Source organism: Harmonia axyridis, chromosome 4 (assembly GCF_914767665.1).
Source record: "Harmonia axyridis chromosome 4, icHarAxyr1.1, whole genome shotgun sequence".
In the NCBI taxonomy this organism is placed as follows: domain Eukaryota; kingdom Metazoa; phylum Arthropoda; class Insecta; order Coleoptera; family Coccinellidae; genus Harmonia; species Harmonia axyridis.
In genome coordinates this window covers 2,897,518-2,913,355 of record NC_059504.1, presented here as the reverse complement: position 1 = coordinate 2,913,355, position 15,838 = coordinate 2,897,518, and the positions used below count along the sequence as shown (strand labels likewise).

The window sequence follows — 15,838 nt, the reverse complement described above, 5'->3', positions numbered from 1 at the left end:
TTTCTTTGTGATACTAATATCAAATCAATAGAATTCGTTAATACAATAGATAATAACAGATATTTGTTGCAAAATTGATGTACCTAATCTGATGGATGGTGTAATTTTGATAGTCATTCAACTAATTGGAAGTGGTAGTCCATCATTGGACTAGAATAATCTCAAATGTTAAGAAGAATTATCAAGGACTACTTTGTTATACCAAATGTTAGTAGGTGGCCAGTTATTTGTTCATCTTCAGAGTAGTGTTCGGTTGTGGGTTACTCCTAGATAGATTGAAACGGATTTGATAATGAAGAATATTATTCAGGTGAGATTTTACTAATAGTAACCGTCAACTTAGTTGACAAATATTTTTCTAGTCCAAATAAATGTAATATAGCCGAGCATAAATGTTATATTTTAAAGTATAAACAAAATTTCTAACTATTCTCTAGTACTTAATACTTAAGAACATCAAAAAAATTATTATAAAGATCCAGTTAGTAAGATATTAAGAAAATATTATATATAAGTTTTGGTACTTATTCACCCAATGTGTAGCAAAAATTGATAAAGCTTCGATAAACTGGTCATCATAAAAAAGTAGGAATACAAGAAACACGCTGTATTTCGAAAACAAAGCTTTGGCGGGTCTATGTTTATAGGACTTTCTTTCTTAAAATTATCCAAGGAATCTCTCATTTTCCTTTGTTACTCCAATTCAGGAATACACGGTATAAATTCTTGAATTTCCAAAAAAAATATAAGCATACTGATGGCTCATGAAGAAAGCACTAATGTAAAGAGTTTTTGAGGGCTTGCTCTTTAATCGTCATGATGAATGATTATCAAAACATAGAAAAGCAATGCGGATAGTTTTTCAGCAATTGATTGTATTCTTTGAAATCAATACATATTCTTTTTCAAAATAACCGTATAATTTTTAGATCACTTACCTACCCTTTTCAATTCTATTAGGCTGCATTTTTGTCAGGTTTATTTTTTTTTCAAAAAATCAAATTCAAAGGAAAAGTTTTTTTTAATTCTTAACTCAAGGCTGATCTTATATCGAATATTTGGGTGGATTTGACTAATCGATTGACCTAATTGCTATTTCAGATTTATATATTCCTTATGGCTAGTGTAATAGTGATGTCCGCACCTGTCCAAAATGATGCTGATGCAACTATTACAAGCTCCACATACGAATTGAACGAAAATGGGTATTTTTTTGAGTAAGTTAATTCAATTGTCAGCATCCATTCCAATATTTTGGAGGTAAAGAATTCGAAGATTTCTTCATATGTGCCGGGTGGATTTTAAATTTGTTTACACCAAAATAAGTTAAAAAAATTCTTGTGATTTATTTCGGAACGACTAAATTTTCAACAAAAACTGTAAACAAGATACTACTTAACTATTAGTTTCTAATTAGATACCTTAGAAAACGTAGCAAAAGATATTTTTTTTCAATATTTTTATTTTTAGTGGTTGAATGATGTGGTTTATTTCTTCATTCTAGATTCTAGAAGTGACTTATTCATTAATTTAATTGGTCCTTAGTTCTTAGACCACTTGTGTTGATATCCGAGTGTTTGTCCATAATATGTCCAAAATTCAGGAGGAGCTTAAATTTAAGTTGAATTTAAATTATGTTTAGTTGATTAAGTTAATTTCAGCCAATACCATAATTTTTTTTTATTCACATCCCTTTCAGTTACTTCCTTTGAAATATAATCAATTCAGAAACGGTGGCAAATCCAAAAAAGAAATTACAGGTCTTTTTCAGTTCAGGAATCTGAAGTTTATAATTCCCTTTTTCCCTTCAATTATTTGTCAATAAAATATTATTTTTATGGAAATACAGATACGGTTTTAAAAGATTTTTAAATTAAGTTGTAGAAGAAAAATCTAAGATAATTTTTTTCTTCTGAAGGTATTGATAATTTAGAAAACAGAAGGCTGATTCTAACACTCGTTCATTCAATTGAATTTTGAACTCCTAGAAGGATGAATGCCTTCTGCACTTGTATTTCAAAAAATAATTATTCATTCTATATTTTAGATATTCAACAAGCAATGGTATAACAAGAAGAGAAACTGGAGTGTACTTCAAAAATGGTAGTGCAGATGACGATCTCATTTTAAGAGTTACTGGCACATATTCTTACTTAGATGAAAAAGGAGAGTATCATGAAGTGAACTATGAATCGGATGAAAATGGATTTTCGCTTAAAAAGGCAGCCATTTTTGCAGTTTCTTCAGGGGTCGCTTTTTCAGAAAAGGAATATGGAAGAAAGGGAATTTCTTCTGCTGCATTAGCTTCATTGAGTGGGTGATCAAAAATTCTCAAATGTTGTACCTAATGAAAAACTGAAAGAAAATTAGTTCCTCTCTTCAGGTATATAGATTCGCGTAAAGCATGTATATTCTTGGAAAAACACATCTCTCTACGAGGTAATGTTACAACCCCAAAAATTCAAATATAGAACAGAAGAATAGCGACAATTGTTCCTTATTGAATCCTAAATAATTTCTCAAAGTAAATTATTTACCACAATATAACAAACACAATCATCTAAATCGGATCGAATCAATAAATAATTTTTGCAACATTCATGCATAAAACTTAACTTAATTTTATTATATTCAATAAAACCATTTGTTCATTTTTGTAGTGCAATAAAATTATCACGATGTGTTATTCTTCTTTTGATTTTTTTGTATTTTTGATATACATAATCGAGTTGACTTCATATTCATATCTACCATATTTATATGTATATTTTAATTATTGCATATTTAATATTGTACATAATAATAACTGAATCACGCAATTTCAAAGAAATCAAATACCTACCTTGTCAATATAAAATGAAATTTCTTGTTAATTACTGTTGTGAAGCAGTATGAAAATGAAATTTGTTGAAAAATTGTAAATATTGTTCGTGAAATATGTTTTCCATTTTTCGAAAATCGTATTTCGGGCATTCAATTTCTTTCAATAGAATTTATCTTGATTTGTAACAATTTGCTATACCTATTCTGACATTCCTACTTCGAGAAGTGAAGATATTTGCTCACAACTGGGGTGGACAGAAATAAAAACATTAATTTGAATATTTATATTGAAAACCGATTTCAATACTATAATTATTTGTAATTAATCCATTCAAACATTTCCTTTCTTAACACTCATTTTCCTCCTAGAGAAGCCAGTGCTGCTGAGCTGATCCCTACTGGAATGTCTTCATTTTCCATTTCAGCTTCACTAGTGGTTTCTATTGAACCTGAAGATGTCGGGTTTGCATCTGGAGCAATTGAAGCATCCCTTTAAATAAAATTATTATGTTATTGACGGAAATAAAATCCTTCTTAAGTTCAGGGTTTTCCAAATTTGAGGCTCACTGAAAGCATCTCTAGAACTATAAGAATATAAGAGAAAAAATATTCATTGACCCCTGATTTTTTTTTCGGAAAAATAAGATTTCAGAAAGCAGATCATATGTAGGTATCTTATGAAATAAGGAAATCACTGATTCTGAGCCAAGATCGTTTGTTCACTTTGCTCACAGTTTGAAATCAAAATTAACTGGTCTATTACTCGCCTTGGGAATATAGAATGGAAGAATACTGTCAACACAATATCATCTATAAATTTTTTTGATGGCATAAAAATGAAAAAATCTTACTTGCAAGGTTCTAGTATTGTCTTTTCGGCATAATGCTATTTTATATTGGCTCCAAATCATGAGAGAGGCATTTTGTATTTGTATTTCAGATGAAATCAGCCATTGGTTGAATTTAAAATTTCAAGTGTTTGAAAAAATAAATACTGCGTCTTTTTGCTTTGACCTCGAGATCACACGAAAATTTCTTACTCTTTTATCTGAGAGAAAACTCCTCAAAAATCTGATTAAAATTCGTACAAAAATTTAATAACTCAAACTATACTAAGAATCATACATTTTAAAGAGTGAAGAAGCTGCATGGTTTCAGATTTATGCAATATTTCCAATATTTGATAGGTACCTGTTCTTGAAATTGAAATTTTTTCAGGGATGAGTGAAATCACAAAATTTGGTGATTCAGTAGTATCATTTTGATGGTAATTGAGATGGTAATACACTGTGTCCGTAAAGTATGGAACAAATTCATTTTTAGCTAAACAGAACATTTTAAGAAATAATCCTGAAACACGTCGATTTTTTTTTTAATTTACCGTATTTTAAAATAATAATCTAATATACAAGGTGAATTACTTCCGAGTAATGACGTCAGCCCCATTCTGTCTCAATTTTCGGATTACTCTAGCTGAGCTGATTCCAAAAATGTATCACATGTTGATTCCAATTGGTACAGGGTGGACAAAAATACAATAGTTTTGTGTGTGCTCATGAAGTAACGCGTAACATTCTTTATTAGTTAAATTGACAATATTAACGATGAGTTGAGGCGCTAAGATTTTTTTTTCACGAATTATTCATAATTTTCCTACAGTACTGAAAAATTTTCGGTACTTATATACCAGGTGCTTCTTGTGTGAAAGGTTAAAAAAGAATGTACTCACTGTATTAAACCTTTGTTCAATTCGGGAGCATCTATAGTTGCAGATTTTACTGAGAGGATGGTGGAGATGACCAGAAGTGTGATGAAGATTATTTTGATCATGTTGACTTTGGTAGAGACGACTGAACTGAGGTAGTTCCTTCGAGATGCTCACCAAGTAAACTTGTATGCGATTATGATAGGATTTTTTCAATCGAAATGGCACAGGTCTGAACTAGGGGTGGCGTTTCTATAGGAAAAGTAGGTATACACTGTTTTTTATTCATTATATTCAATAATTATTGTGAAAGGTCATGTAAAATGAAAATTCACAGTTCTTTATTTTTGAATAAGAAGAAACAAAATTGGAACGAATGGAAAATAGTTCAAATTCAATAGATTGATCAAAAAATTCGAAAAAATTTTTGAGATCTGAGACTTATTTTTTTCACAAAAACTCGAAAAAGTTGATATATCTCAGATAGAAGAAAGTTATACACAAATTAATAGAATTTACACTGTTTTCCACGTGCTTTCCCAGAATATTTCAAATTTAATAGGATTATCACGCATGTCAATTCCATTTTATCCATTGAATAATTAATTGGATATCAGCTACGTCCTCAATTCATTAGCAAATCATTAATTCATGAGAAATTATTATATTATTATAATATTTTTTAATATATACCAACTTCCTTATTATCATGCCTTGATTATTCTTTCATCTTTTAATCTTTCTTACTTCGACATAATATGATTATAAAAAAAATAAATAAAACAAGTGTCCACAAGAAATTCAAATTTGAAAAAAGTTGTTTATTAGTTGGATCATAGAGAAGTCAAAGCAAGGAAATGCAATACGGGTCAAATCTTGTCGCAAACTTGATCTGCGTGAGTTATGGCCTAGCTTACCACTCGTTGAATATAATATACTATTAATTCAAGACGTTTTCCTGTGAGAAATGTTACTTTGGAGAAATGCCATTTTCCAACTTAGACACACTGTATCTCGAAAACTAGTCATAGGATTGAGTTTGACCCATAGACTTTCTTGTTCAGAAATTCATATTCAACATAATAAAAAAAAAATTCTCCATTTATCTGCTGCAGATCCTTTGACATTGAAAATTTGAAAAGAATACTTGAGACGATCCTGCAAAAAAGATGTAATTGAACTTCAGTTACCCTCGTTCAGTAGAGTAGTTGTCCAAAAAATCTCGAGAATAACGATTGCAAAACCAGTTCTGTAACTCGAAATATTCTTTAGTCATTTGCACTGTAATAAATAAATGAGAAACTGCAAGATCATTTATACTTTTCAATGAGTCTAGAAAGGAGGGTTCATTCTGCTTATAAATGAAGTTTATTTTTATATGGATCAAGAAGTTATTGGTGATAGATTGATCTAGCAGTAAGTTTCGAATTTTAATTAATCCCTAAAAAGTGCCAATTTAAAAAAAAGCTCAAAAGTTACTGAAAATTGAAACACAAAAGAGGTACCTACATTCCTTCGATGGAATAAGTGAATTAACAATTTCATATCGTAGTTTATCGGTACACTACTACATCTATATTAATATCTTCGTTTTCATTGTCATGTTCCATATCTCAAGAAATAATTCAAAATATTCTCTCGTAAATTCTAAGATTGACCTTCAACTCTCATATGGTTAGGTTGATGAATAATATATATCATGAATAATATAGCCGCATATCAAATTGGAGAGTCATATGACATTTTTATTGATAACATAACTTTTGCAATCATAGCCACATAAACTCTGTTGTGAAATAACTAATGACAAATTAGAGAACCCAAGATTCATTGCTGAGCGTATTTTGGTTTTATATTCAAATAGTAAGTATAAATTATAGTTGTCATTTCAAATTTGTCCCATTTCACATGTTTTCCTAATTGTCTGACAAATATTTAGTGAAGATGTGAAATCAATAGAATATGTATTAATGAAAAGTCAAGTCAGAGTTAATCAAAGTGTTAGTTTCTATTTTGGGAATTGAAAAATATTAACTAGAGATATGTCGTTGTCTAGTGAATAGATCTCAGAATCCCTTTTTGCTAGAAAAGAATGAATGACACATTTTCGGTTCGGTTTTTCATCTTATAAGTTGAACTGTTTTCAAGTTATGAGAGAAAATTAGAAAATGACGTGAAATGAAAAGTTCTCATAACTTCTTTATTACTGTTTCTATAAACATGAGATAAAAGCATTCTATGGCGACCGATTTAACAGCTATCTAGTGATTTATTCTCAGTTTGGTTTGGCAATTGATCATGAATAGACTCACGCCTGAACAACACTTGCAAATAGTGCAATTTTATTTCGAAAATAATGGTTCTGTGCGGAATACCTATCGCGCACTACGTCCATTTTATTTTGTTTAGCGATGAAGTGCACTTCTGGTTGAATGGCTACGTCAACAAACAAAACTGCCGCATTTGGAGTGAAGCTAATCCTCAAGTGTATGTCGAAACACCGTTACATCCTGAAAAACTGACTGTTTGGTGCGCTTTATGGGCTGGTGGAGTCATTGGTCCGTACTTCTTCAAAAACGGTGATGGCCAGAACATTACAGTCAATGGTGATCGGTATAGAGCCATGATTACTAACTTTTTCATTCTTGAATTGAACAACCATGATGTCCAGGAGCTGTGGTTCCAACAAGACGGCGCAACAAGTCACGCAGCTCGTGCCACAATCGATTTATTGAAAGACACGTTTGGTGACCGCCTAATTTCTCGTTTTGGACCTGTGAATTTGCCTCCAGGATCTTGTGGTTCAACACTGCTAGGCTACTTTTTGTGGGGCTATGTGAAGTCATTGGTCTATGCGGATAAGCCACAAACCCTTGACCATTTGGAAGACAACATTCGCCGTGTTATTGCCGATATACGGCCACAAATGTTGGAAAAAGTCATCGAAAATTGGACGTCCAGATTGGACTACATCCGAGCCAGCCGTGACGGTCATATGCCAGAAATCATATTTAAAATGTAATGCCACAAGATTATCTTGCGGATAATAAAATTCATGTCAATCGAATAATCCATCGTTGTTTTATTGCAATTTAAAGTTCTATAGCTCTAAAAAAAACACCCTTTACAAGCGCTTTTATGCAGAATCCAATTGGTTTTGAAGTTACAGAGACATTTTGTGTCAAGTTATGGTATTGAAACTGGAAAGTTTAAAATTCACAGCCTGTCAATTTATTATCACTGAATTGGTTTAATTCAATGAACTGAGACTTATGTTCTTGATATGTTTTCTATATAATTCATGGAATAATTCGGCTATTCCTATTACTAATTTTTTCTGAAAGGGATCATACCTCTTTCAATTTATGTTGAGTGATCCTCTTCTTCAGTTGTTGAGGAGTCTGTCCAATATAAACCTCGTCACACTTCAATCAGGGACAGTTGTTCTTGTTCACATAAGAAATCAGGTTTTATACAATCAAACAAGTTAGAACTTTGATCATTTTTATTAAAAAAATATAATTGTTTTTTCAGCTCAGCTGAAATATAGAGGTATAAAAATATAATAATTCTATAAATTCATTGTCTTTTCATCATCCTAAATTTCAATTTGAAAGATTTTTCACACGACCTCGAATACTGGGATATTCAGTCGTTACAAAATTACTCACTTTTTTTCTTGGTTTCGTTCGCGAGCCAAATTTTGGATTTTCTGGAATAGAAACGCTGAAACTATCTTCAATAGAGGAAGAACCATCATGTGGTCTTCCTTCGTATATAATAGTAGGATGTATTTCATTTCTTGAAAAGTTGTTATTTGTACTCAAAAGTGTTTGTGAAGAAGCCTTTAGGCCAGTTCCAAATGAATATTTCGACATTTTTCTTAGATTAGATGAGTTTTTGGTATACTCAAGTACCTGTGGTGATCCAACAATGTCACCTTTGACACTTGGAGGTGTAGTGGAAGTTGGAATATATTCTCTAGTAACTGTTGGAACTGAAGAGAATTTTGAATTCTTTGCTGTAGAAGAACCCACTACATCACCTTTTGTAAGAGGTTTACGAGTTGATGTAGGAATATATTCTTGAGGAATAAGTTTATCTTTTGGTGAAAAGCCTTTAAAACTTTTTGATTGTCGCCCTCTAAAGACTCCTTTGCTTTTAGGAGCTTTTGTTGAGGTGAAAGAATTGCTTGGGATTGCTGAAGCTTCAATCGGAGTGTATACAAATTTGGGAGGACGTTGTGTTGTCAAAAATTTAATTGGGTTGACTGAAAATGGTTTGGATGGACTTGTCATGCTTCCTGAGTCTTTCAGTTCGCCTTCATTATACCTCACATCGATTTTGGAAGGCCATGGTACAAATGGAGGTACCTCAAAGTGATCTCCTTCAGGATGAAAACCATTATCGTCAGCTCTATACTTGACAGTATAAGTTTTGCCATCAGCTCCAAGGTATTGGTATGAACCTCTGAGGAATATGGATTCGAATTCAGTTCCTTCGTGAAGAAGCTCTGCTATTTCTTCACGCTGATGTCCATTAGTTGTGGAAAATCTGGAAATTTGAAAATTGCTTTATAATTCACAATTAAGGGTGAAACATCAAATCCTCATTTACAATATTGCCGATTTGAATATAATATCCGATAGATAACAAACAACACTGGCCTTTTACGGAGAATTGTATGATTTTATTCAAAATTTCGTTTTTTGCTACATCTAAAATATTTTCAGTGCTGCTCAAAAAGTAATAAGAACTTCGATATTTCAAATGAAACACCCTGTATATAATTACTTTTTTGATTTACCACTTCGGTACCTAGGGATTCACGGCTTGGCTTGATTTTCAAGCTACTTGGCTTCAGCTTGATTTGAATTCAAGTCAAGCAGTAGTTTTTCAATCTCAAGTCAAGTCAAGTATTTATTCATCAAGTAATTGAATCATATCAAGCTTCTTGGTTTTTAGCAGTCTTATTGTGTAGTGTCACATCAATAAAAAAATTATGAAATGGGAAGGAACCTTGCAATAAACACTTTTATTTATTAAACTTATTGTATGAAAGAACCGAAAATATCAACTCTATTGAAATAAAAACATAAATTAAATCGCTATAAATCATAACGAAATAAAAAAATTAAGTTTCTTAATATTGAGAAACCTTGAGGCATCTTATAGATTTGTCGCCTAACCTATTGTGAGTTTTTGTAAGAGAAGCTCTGGTAAATTGTCTTTCACCAGGAGCTGAAGATGCAGGCGTCAATAAAAAATCCTTGGGCATTTTGGCCAAGTTTGGAATAGTTATTTATAATACAAGTGCAGAAGGCATTGATATTCTTCCACGAGTTCAAAATTCAAAAACGAGCCACGAAGTGGCGAGTTTTGGAATGAACGAGTGGTAGAATGAGCCTTCTGTACGAGTATTATACATTATTTTCTCTAATTCATTGCATTTTCATTGAAATTAATGAAATATTTCCATAAATATAATTTAGTGATTTTTGCATTGAAAAATGTTGGTTGGCAGAACTGATTTCTTTAAGGCAAATTGATGCATTGACAGATAAAGCCGTGGCGGAAAGTTCGGAGTACCAACATAGAATAATAAAATATAACCATGAAAACTGTGCGTTTCTGATATATTCTCGCACGATTTTGTTCTACAAGATGTGGAAGAATGAACGGAATAACCACAGAATTAGAGAAAGATATTTCTCAAACTACCAAAGTCTACCAAAAGATTTCATAGAAATGTGAGGAAACTATAATTAATGTCACACTGGCGAATGCTTCAGTCTCTCGGCGCTCGAGGAATCCCCTTATTAGTCTAAGCGCGCACGAGATTGCAGAAATATATGCCGTGCGACACGTGCATATCAAGCTTGATATCAAGTCAAGCAGTAAATATCTAAAATCAAGTCAAGTCAAGCTCAAGGATGTAATTTTTCACGAGCTTGATTTTCAAGTCCAGTATTTGGTTAAAATGTCAAACTACTTGGCTTGATGAATCTCTAGGTACTTGGAAACCTAGAGATCTTAAATTTCGGGTATAGATTACTAATATGTAATAAAATACGGTCCCTAATCATACAGGGTTGTTCAAAATCACTGGCTTCAACGAAACATACTAAAATGATAAAAAGTGCGTTTTCTCAAATGGAATGACCCGAATATCATAAAATATATTCAAAGAAAATGAAAATTTCTTACAGACGATAAAAATTGTTTCTATACATAAATTGTTAGGATGATAGGACAACAAGAAAAATATCGGAAAAACATGAACACTGATATATAAAATAGCAATTTCAAGCTTCGTGTTAAGAGTGGCGATGAAAACAATAAAAATTCATGAAGAATATCGAAAAAAAAAATTAGAAAGAACAATTACGAAGTCAGGCTTTTGAGCGCTAAAAATTCATACGCCAAATGCACTCTTGGAGACCAACGGCGTAAATGGCGCTTAAATGATCGAGCGCAGCTTTCTTAATGTTTTATTGTGAATGAATGATTTTTTTTTAATTGTGGGGGATAATCAAAAAAAAAATTAAAATCTTTTGGAAAGACTCACCTGAAATTATAAGGACCCTCAATATCCTTTTCGAATTTATAATCCAAAACCTTATCATTTCCTCTTGCTACCAGCACACAGTAAACTAACTGAACTAAAATTGGTGTCTTCATTCTGGAATTCTTTCATCAACACTTGAGGGAGGATTGAAATGCCTATTTATAAAACTGCATGTCCCACCTTCAAATCAATCGTAACAAAAGGATTAACTTCATTTCAATAATTCATACAGAAAATCGAAATTATATTATCGATTTCGGAATTCTTGCAAAATCTGAATTTATTTATATCTCATATATTTATTGGCTGCTCAAGTGAAGAATGATACAGTGCTTTAATAAAATTCAAAAATGTCGAAACTAATCGATAGTATTACGAGGTGTTTGGTATAGATCAATACTTGAAATTGTTACAACAACTCAATCGAATTAATAATTCTATCTAACACTTGTGGAAGGTTAACTAATTGGATTTGATTTATTATAAAAGAGCAAGTATTTCACTTAAATATACGAAAATTCTCACCAATTTGGACGTGATTTATAGAGAAATATTTGCATATTAAGAAGTAATCATTATTCGGATTTTTCAGATTTCACGACAAATTTCGATGCTCAATATTAATTTATGCAATGAATCCATAGAGTATCTCAACAGAAAATTTTCTATACCTGACCCTTAAAAATTTTTTGAAAAATAGAAGTTCTTTCATGGGAATATTGTGTCATTTTATTGATTGATTCGACTATGTAGATTACGAAAATGCTTGCAGTTGTGCGGTCAGTACATTATTCCATAAATTAAAGGCAAAAATATGAAACTTTCAAAGAAAAAATTGATAATTTTCCCGAAGCTGCCACTTCTTCTGGCCATGGGCTACGCACTTGAAACTCCACCATGTTTTAGAGCGGAACTTGAAGTTTGAAAACGTTTTTATTTGAGGGATCTGTGACGAATAATTCAGGAGATATAACGATTTTTATAGGCAAATTCAATTTTTTCCCAAATTTCGAGTTCAAATTCTCCCAAAACCGGGAGCTCTACGAAGAATCGGTGAGCGATGCCATAATTTACGATCTCTGATTAGCCGAATTTCGATCTCACCTGAAAAATTTTTTGTCCAAAAATTTTCGTAAAATTTTCTATACCTATACCTGACCCTTAAAAATTTTTTGAAAAATAAAAGTTCTTTCATGAGAATATTGTGTCATTTTATTGATTGATTCGACTATGTAGATTACGAAAATGCTTGCAGTTGTGCGATCAGTACATTATTTCATGAATTATAGGCAAAAATATGAAACTTTCAAAGAAAAAACCTGACCCTTAAAAATTTTTTGAAAAATAAAAGTTCTTTCATGAGAATATTGTGTCATTTTATTGATTGATTCGACTATGTAGATTACGAAAATGCTTGCAGTTGTGCGATCAGTACATTATTTCATGAATTATAGGCAAAAATATGAAACTTTCAAAGAAAAAATTGATAATTTTCCCGAAGCTGCCACTTCTTCTGGCCATAGGCTACGCACTTGAAACTCCACTATGTTTTAGAGCGGAACTTGAAGTTTGAAAACGTTTTTATTTGAGGGGTCTGTGACGAATAATTCAGGAGATATAACGATTTTTAGAGGCAAATTCAATTTTTTCCCAAATTTCGAGTTCAAATTCCCCCAAAACCGGGAGCTCTACGAAGAATCGGTGAGCGATGCCATTATTTACGATCTCTGATTAGCCGAATTTCGATCTCACCTGAAAAATTTTTTGTCCAAAAATTTTCGTAAAATTTTCTATACCTGACCCTTGAAAATTTTTTGAAAAATAAAAGTTCTTTCATGGAAATATTGTATCATTTTATTGATTGATTCGACTATGTAGATTACGAAAATGCTTGCAGTTGGGCGGTCAGTACATTATTTCATAAATTATAGGCAAAAATCTGAAACTTTCAAAGAAAAAATTGATAATTTTCCCGGAGCTGCCACTTCTTCTGGACATGGGCTACGCACTTGAAACTCCACTATGTTTTAGAGCGGAACTTGAAGTTTGAAAACGTTTTTATTTGAGGGGTCTGTGACGAATAATTCAGGAGATATAACGATTTATAGAGCCAAATTCAATTTTTTCCCAAATTTCGAGTTCAAATTCCCCCAAAACCGGGAGCTCTACGAAGAATCGGTGAGCGATGCCATAATTCACGATCTCTGATTAGCCGAATTTCGATCTCACCTGAAAAATTTTTTGTCCAAAAATTTTCGTAAAATTTTCTATACCTGACCCTTGAAAATTTTTTGAAAAATAAAAGTTCTTTCATGGGAATATTGTATCATTTTATTGATTGATTCGACTATGTAGATTACGAAAATGCTTGCAGTTGGTCGGTCAGTACATTATTTCATAGATTATAGGCAAAAATCTGAAACTTTCAAAGAAAAAATTGATAATTTTCCCGAAGCTGCCACTTCTTCTGGACATGGGCTACGCTATTGAAACTCCACTATGTTTTAGAGCGGAACTTGAAGTTTGAAAACGTTTTTATTTGAGGGGTCTGTGACGAATAATTAAGGAGATATAACGATTTTTAGAGGCAAATTCAATTTTTTCCCAAATTTCGAGTTCAAATTCCCCCAAAAACCGGGAGCTCTACGAAGAATCTGTGAGCGATGCCATAATTTACGATTTCTGATTAGCCGAATTTCGATCTCACCTGAAAAATTTTTTGTCCAAAAATTTTCGTAAAATTTTCTATACCTGACCCTTAAAATATTTTTGAAAAATAAAAGTTCTTTCATGGGAATATTGTATCATTTTATTGATTGATTCGACTATGTAGATTACGAAAATGCCTGTAGTTGGGCGGTCAGTACATTATTTCATAAATTATAGGCATAAATCTGAAACTTTCAAGGAAAAAATTGATAATTTTCCCGAAGCTGCCACTTCTTCTGGACATGGGCTACGCACTTGAAACTCCATTATGTTTTAAAGCGGAACTTGAAGTTTGAAAACGTTTTTATTTGAGGGGTCTGTGACGAATAATTCAGGAGATATAACGATTTTTATAGGCAAATTCAATTTTTTCCCAAATTTCGAGTTCAAATTCTCCCAAAACCGGGAGCTCTACGAAGAATCGGTGAGCGATGCCATAATTTACGATCTCTGATTAGCCGAATTTCGATCTCACCTGAAAAATTTTTTGTCCAAAAATTTTCGTAAAATTTTCTATACCTATACCTGACCCTTAAAAATTTTTTGAAAAATAAAAGTTCTTTCATGAGAATATTGTGTCATTTTATTGATTGATTCGACTATGTAGATTACGAAAATGCTTGCAGTTGTGCGGTCAGTACATTATTCCATAAATTAAAGGCAAAAATATGAAACTTTCAAAGAAAAAATTGATAATTTTCCCGAAGCTGCCACTTCTTCTGGCCATGGGCTACGCACTTGAAACTCCACCATGTTTTAGAGCGGAACTTGAAGTTTGAAAACGTTTTTATTTGAGGGATCTGTGACGAATAATTCAGGAGATATAACGATTTTTATAGGCAAATTCAATTTTTTCCCAAATTTCGAGTTCAAATTCTCCCAAAACCGGGAGCTCTACGAAGAATCGGTGAGCGATGCCATAATTTACGATCTCTGATTAGCCGAATTTCGATCTCACCTGAAAAATTTTTTGTCCAAAAATTTTCGTAAAATTTTCTATACCTATACCTGACCCTTAAAAATTTTTTGAAAAATAAAAGTTCTTTCATGAGAATATTGTGTCATTTTATTGATTGATTCGACTATGTAGATTACGAAAATGCTTGCAGTTGTGCGATCAGTACATTATTTCATGAATTATAGGCAAAAATATGAAACTTTCAAAGAAAAAACCTGACCCTTAAAAATTTTTTGAAAAATAAAAGTTCTTTCATGAGAATATTGTGTCATTTTATTGATTGATTCGACTATGTAGATTACGAAAATGCTTGCAGTTGTGCGATCAGTACATTATTTCATGAATTATAGGCAAAAATATGAAACTTTCAAAGAAAAAATTGATAATTTTCCCGAAGCTGCCACTTCTTCTGGCCATAGGCTACGCACTTGAAACTCCACTATGTTTTAGAGCGGAACTTGAAGTTTGAAAACGTTTTTATTTGAGGGGTCTGTGACGAATAATTCAGGAGATATAACGATTTTTAGAGGCAAATTCAATTTTTTCCCAAATTTCGAGTTCAAATTCCCCCAAAACCGGGAGCTCTACGAAGAATCGGTGAGCGATGCCATTATTTACGATCTCTGATTAGCCGAATTTCGATCTCACCTGAAAAATTTTTTGTCCAAAAATTTTCGTAAAATTTTCTATACCTGACCCTTGAAAATTTTTTGAAAAATAAAAGTTCTTTCATGGAAATATTGTATCATTTTATTGATTGATTCGACTATGTAGATTACGAAAATGCTTGCAGTTGGGCGGTCAGTACATTATTTCATAAATTATAGGCAAAAATCTGAAACTTTCAAAGAAAAAATTGATAATTTTCCCGGAGCTGCCACTTCTTCTGGACATGGGCTACGCACTTGAAACTCCACTATGTTTTAGAGCGGAACTTGAAGTTTGAAAACGTTTTTATTTGAGGGGTCTGTGACGAATAATTCAGGAGATATAACGATTTATAGAGCCAAATTCAATTTTTTCCCAAATTTCGAGTTCAAATTCCCCCAAAACCGGGAGCTCTACGAAGAATCGG

The 15,838-nt window shown here is 32.1% G+C and overlaps 3 protein-coding genes across 4 annotated transcripts in view; 2 read left to right on the top strand and 1 right to left on the bottom strand.

Moving 5' to 3' along the window:
• Positions 1 to 28: 28 nt before the first annotated feature.
• Positions 29 to 2,366, top strand: LOC123679097 (endocuticle structural glycoprotein SgAbd-5-like). Its single transcript, XM_045616470.1, has 3 exons — positions 29 to 310; positions 1,102 to 1,217; positions 2,048 to 2,366. Exons 1-3 carry the CDS (start codon positions 293 to 295, stop codon positions 2,319 to 2,321), a joined length of 408 nt encoding a protein of 135 aa, XP_045472426.1. The 5' UTR covers positions 29 to 292; the 3' UTR covers positions 2,322 to 2,366.
• Positions 2,367 to 5,828: 3,462 nt separating this feature from the next.
• The window catches only part of LOC123679095 (cuticle protein CP14.6-like), a 33,954-nt gene continuing 23,944 nt past the window's right edge, over positions 5,829 to 15,838 (top strand). Inside the window, exon 1 of one of the 2 annotated variants that reach the window (XM_045616468.1) lies at positions 5,829 to 5,944. The gene's annotated coding sequence lies outside the window, so the exon portion shown is untranslated. Of the gene's footprint in view, positions 5,945 to 6,288; positions 6,392 to 15,838 lie in introns of those variants that run through there. The other variant, XM_045616469.1, reaches the window with a different exon arrangement.
• On the bottom strand, positions 7,876 to 11,282 carry LOC123677753 (pupal cuticle protein-like). The gene is made up of 3 exons (XM_045614445.1): positions 11,097 to 11,282; positions 8,446 to 9,082; positions 7,876 to 7,953 (listed from the first exon to the last, which is right to left on the bottom strand). Exons 1-3 carry the CDS (start codon positions 11,207 to 11,209, stop codon positions 7,876 to 7,878), a joined length of 828 nt encoding a protein of 275 aa, XP_045470401.1. The 5' UTR covers positions 11,210 to 11,282.

Bases quoted from the DNA above. Each gene is read 5' to 3' on its own strand.
- LOC123679097 (XM_045616470.1), top strand. The intron at 1,218-2,047 runs GTAAGTTAATTC...TCTATATTTTAG, and splicing joins GAAAATGGGTATTTTTTTGA to ATATTCAACAAGCAATGGTA.
- LOC123677753 (XM_045614445.1), bottom strand. From the start codon at position 11,209: ATGAAGACACCAATTTTAGTTCAGTTAGTTTACTGTGTGCTGGTAGCA. The intron at 9,083-11,096 runs GTGAGTCTTTCC...TCAAATTTCCAG, and splicing joins GAGGGTCCTTATAATTTCAG to ATTTTCCACAACTAATGGAC. The intron at 7,954-8,445 runs GTACTTGAGTAT...CCCTGATTGAAG, and splicing joins ACATTGTTGGATCACCACAG to TGTGACGAGGTTTATATTGG.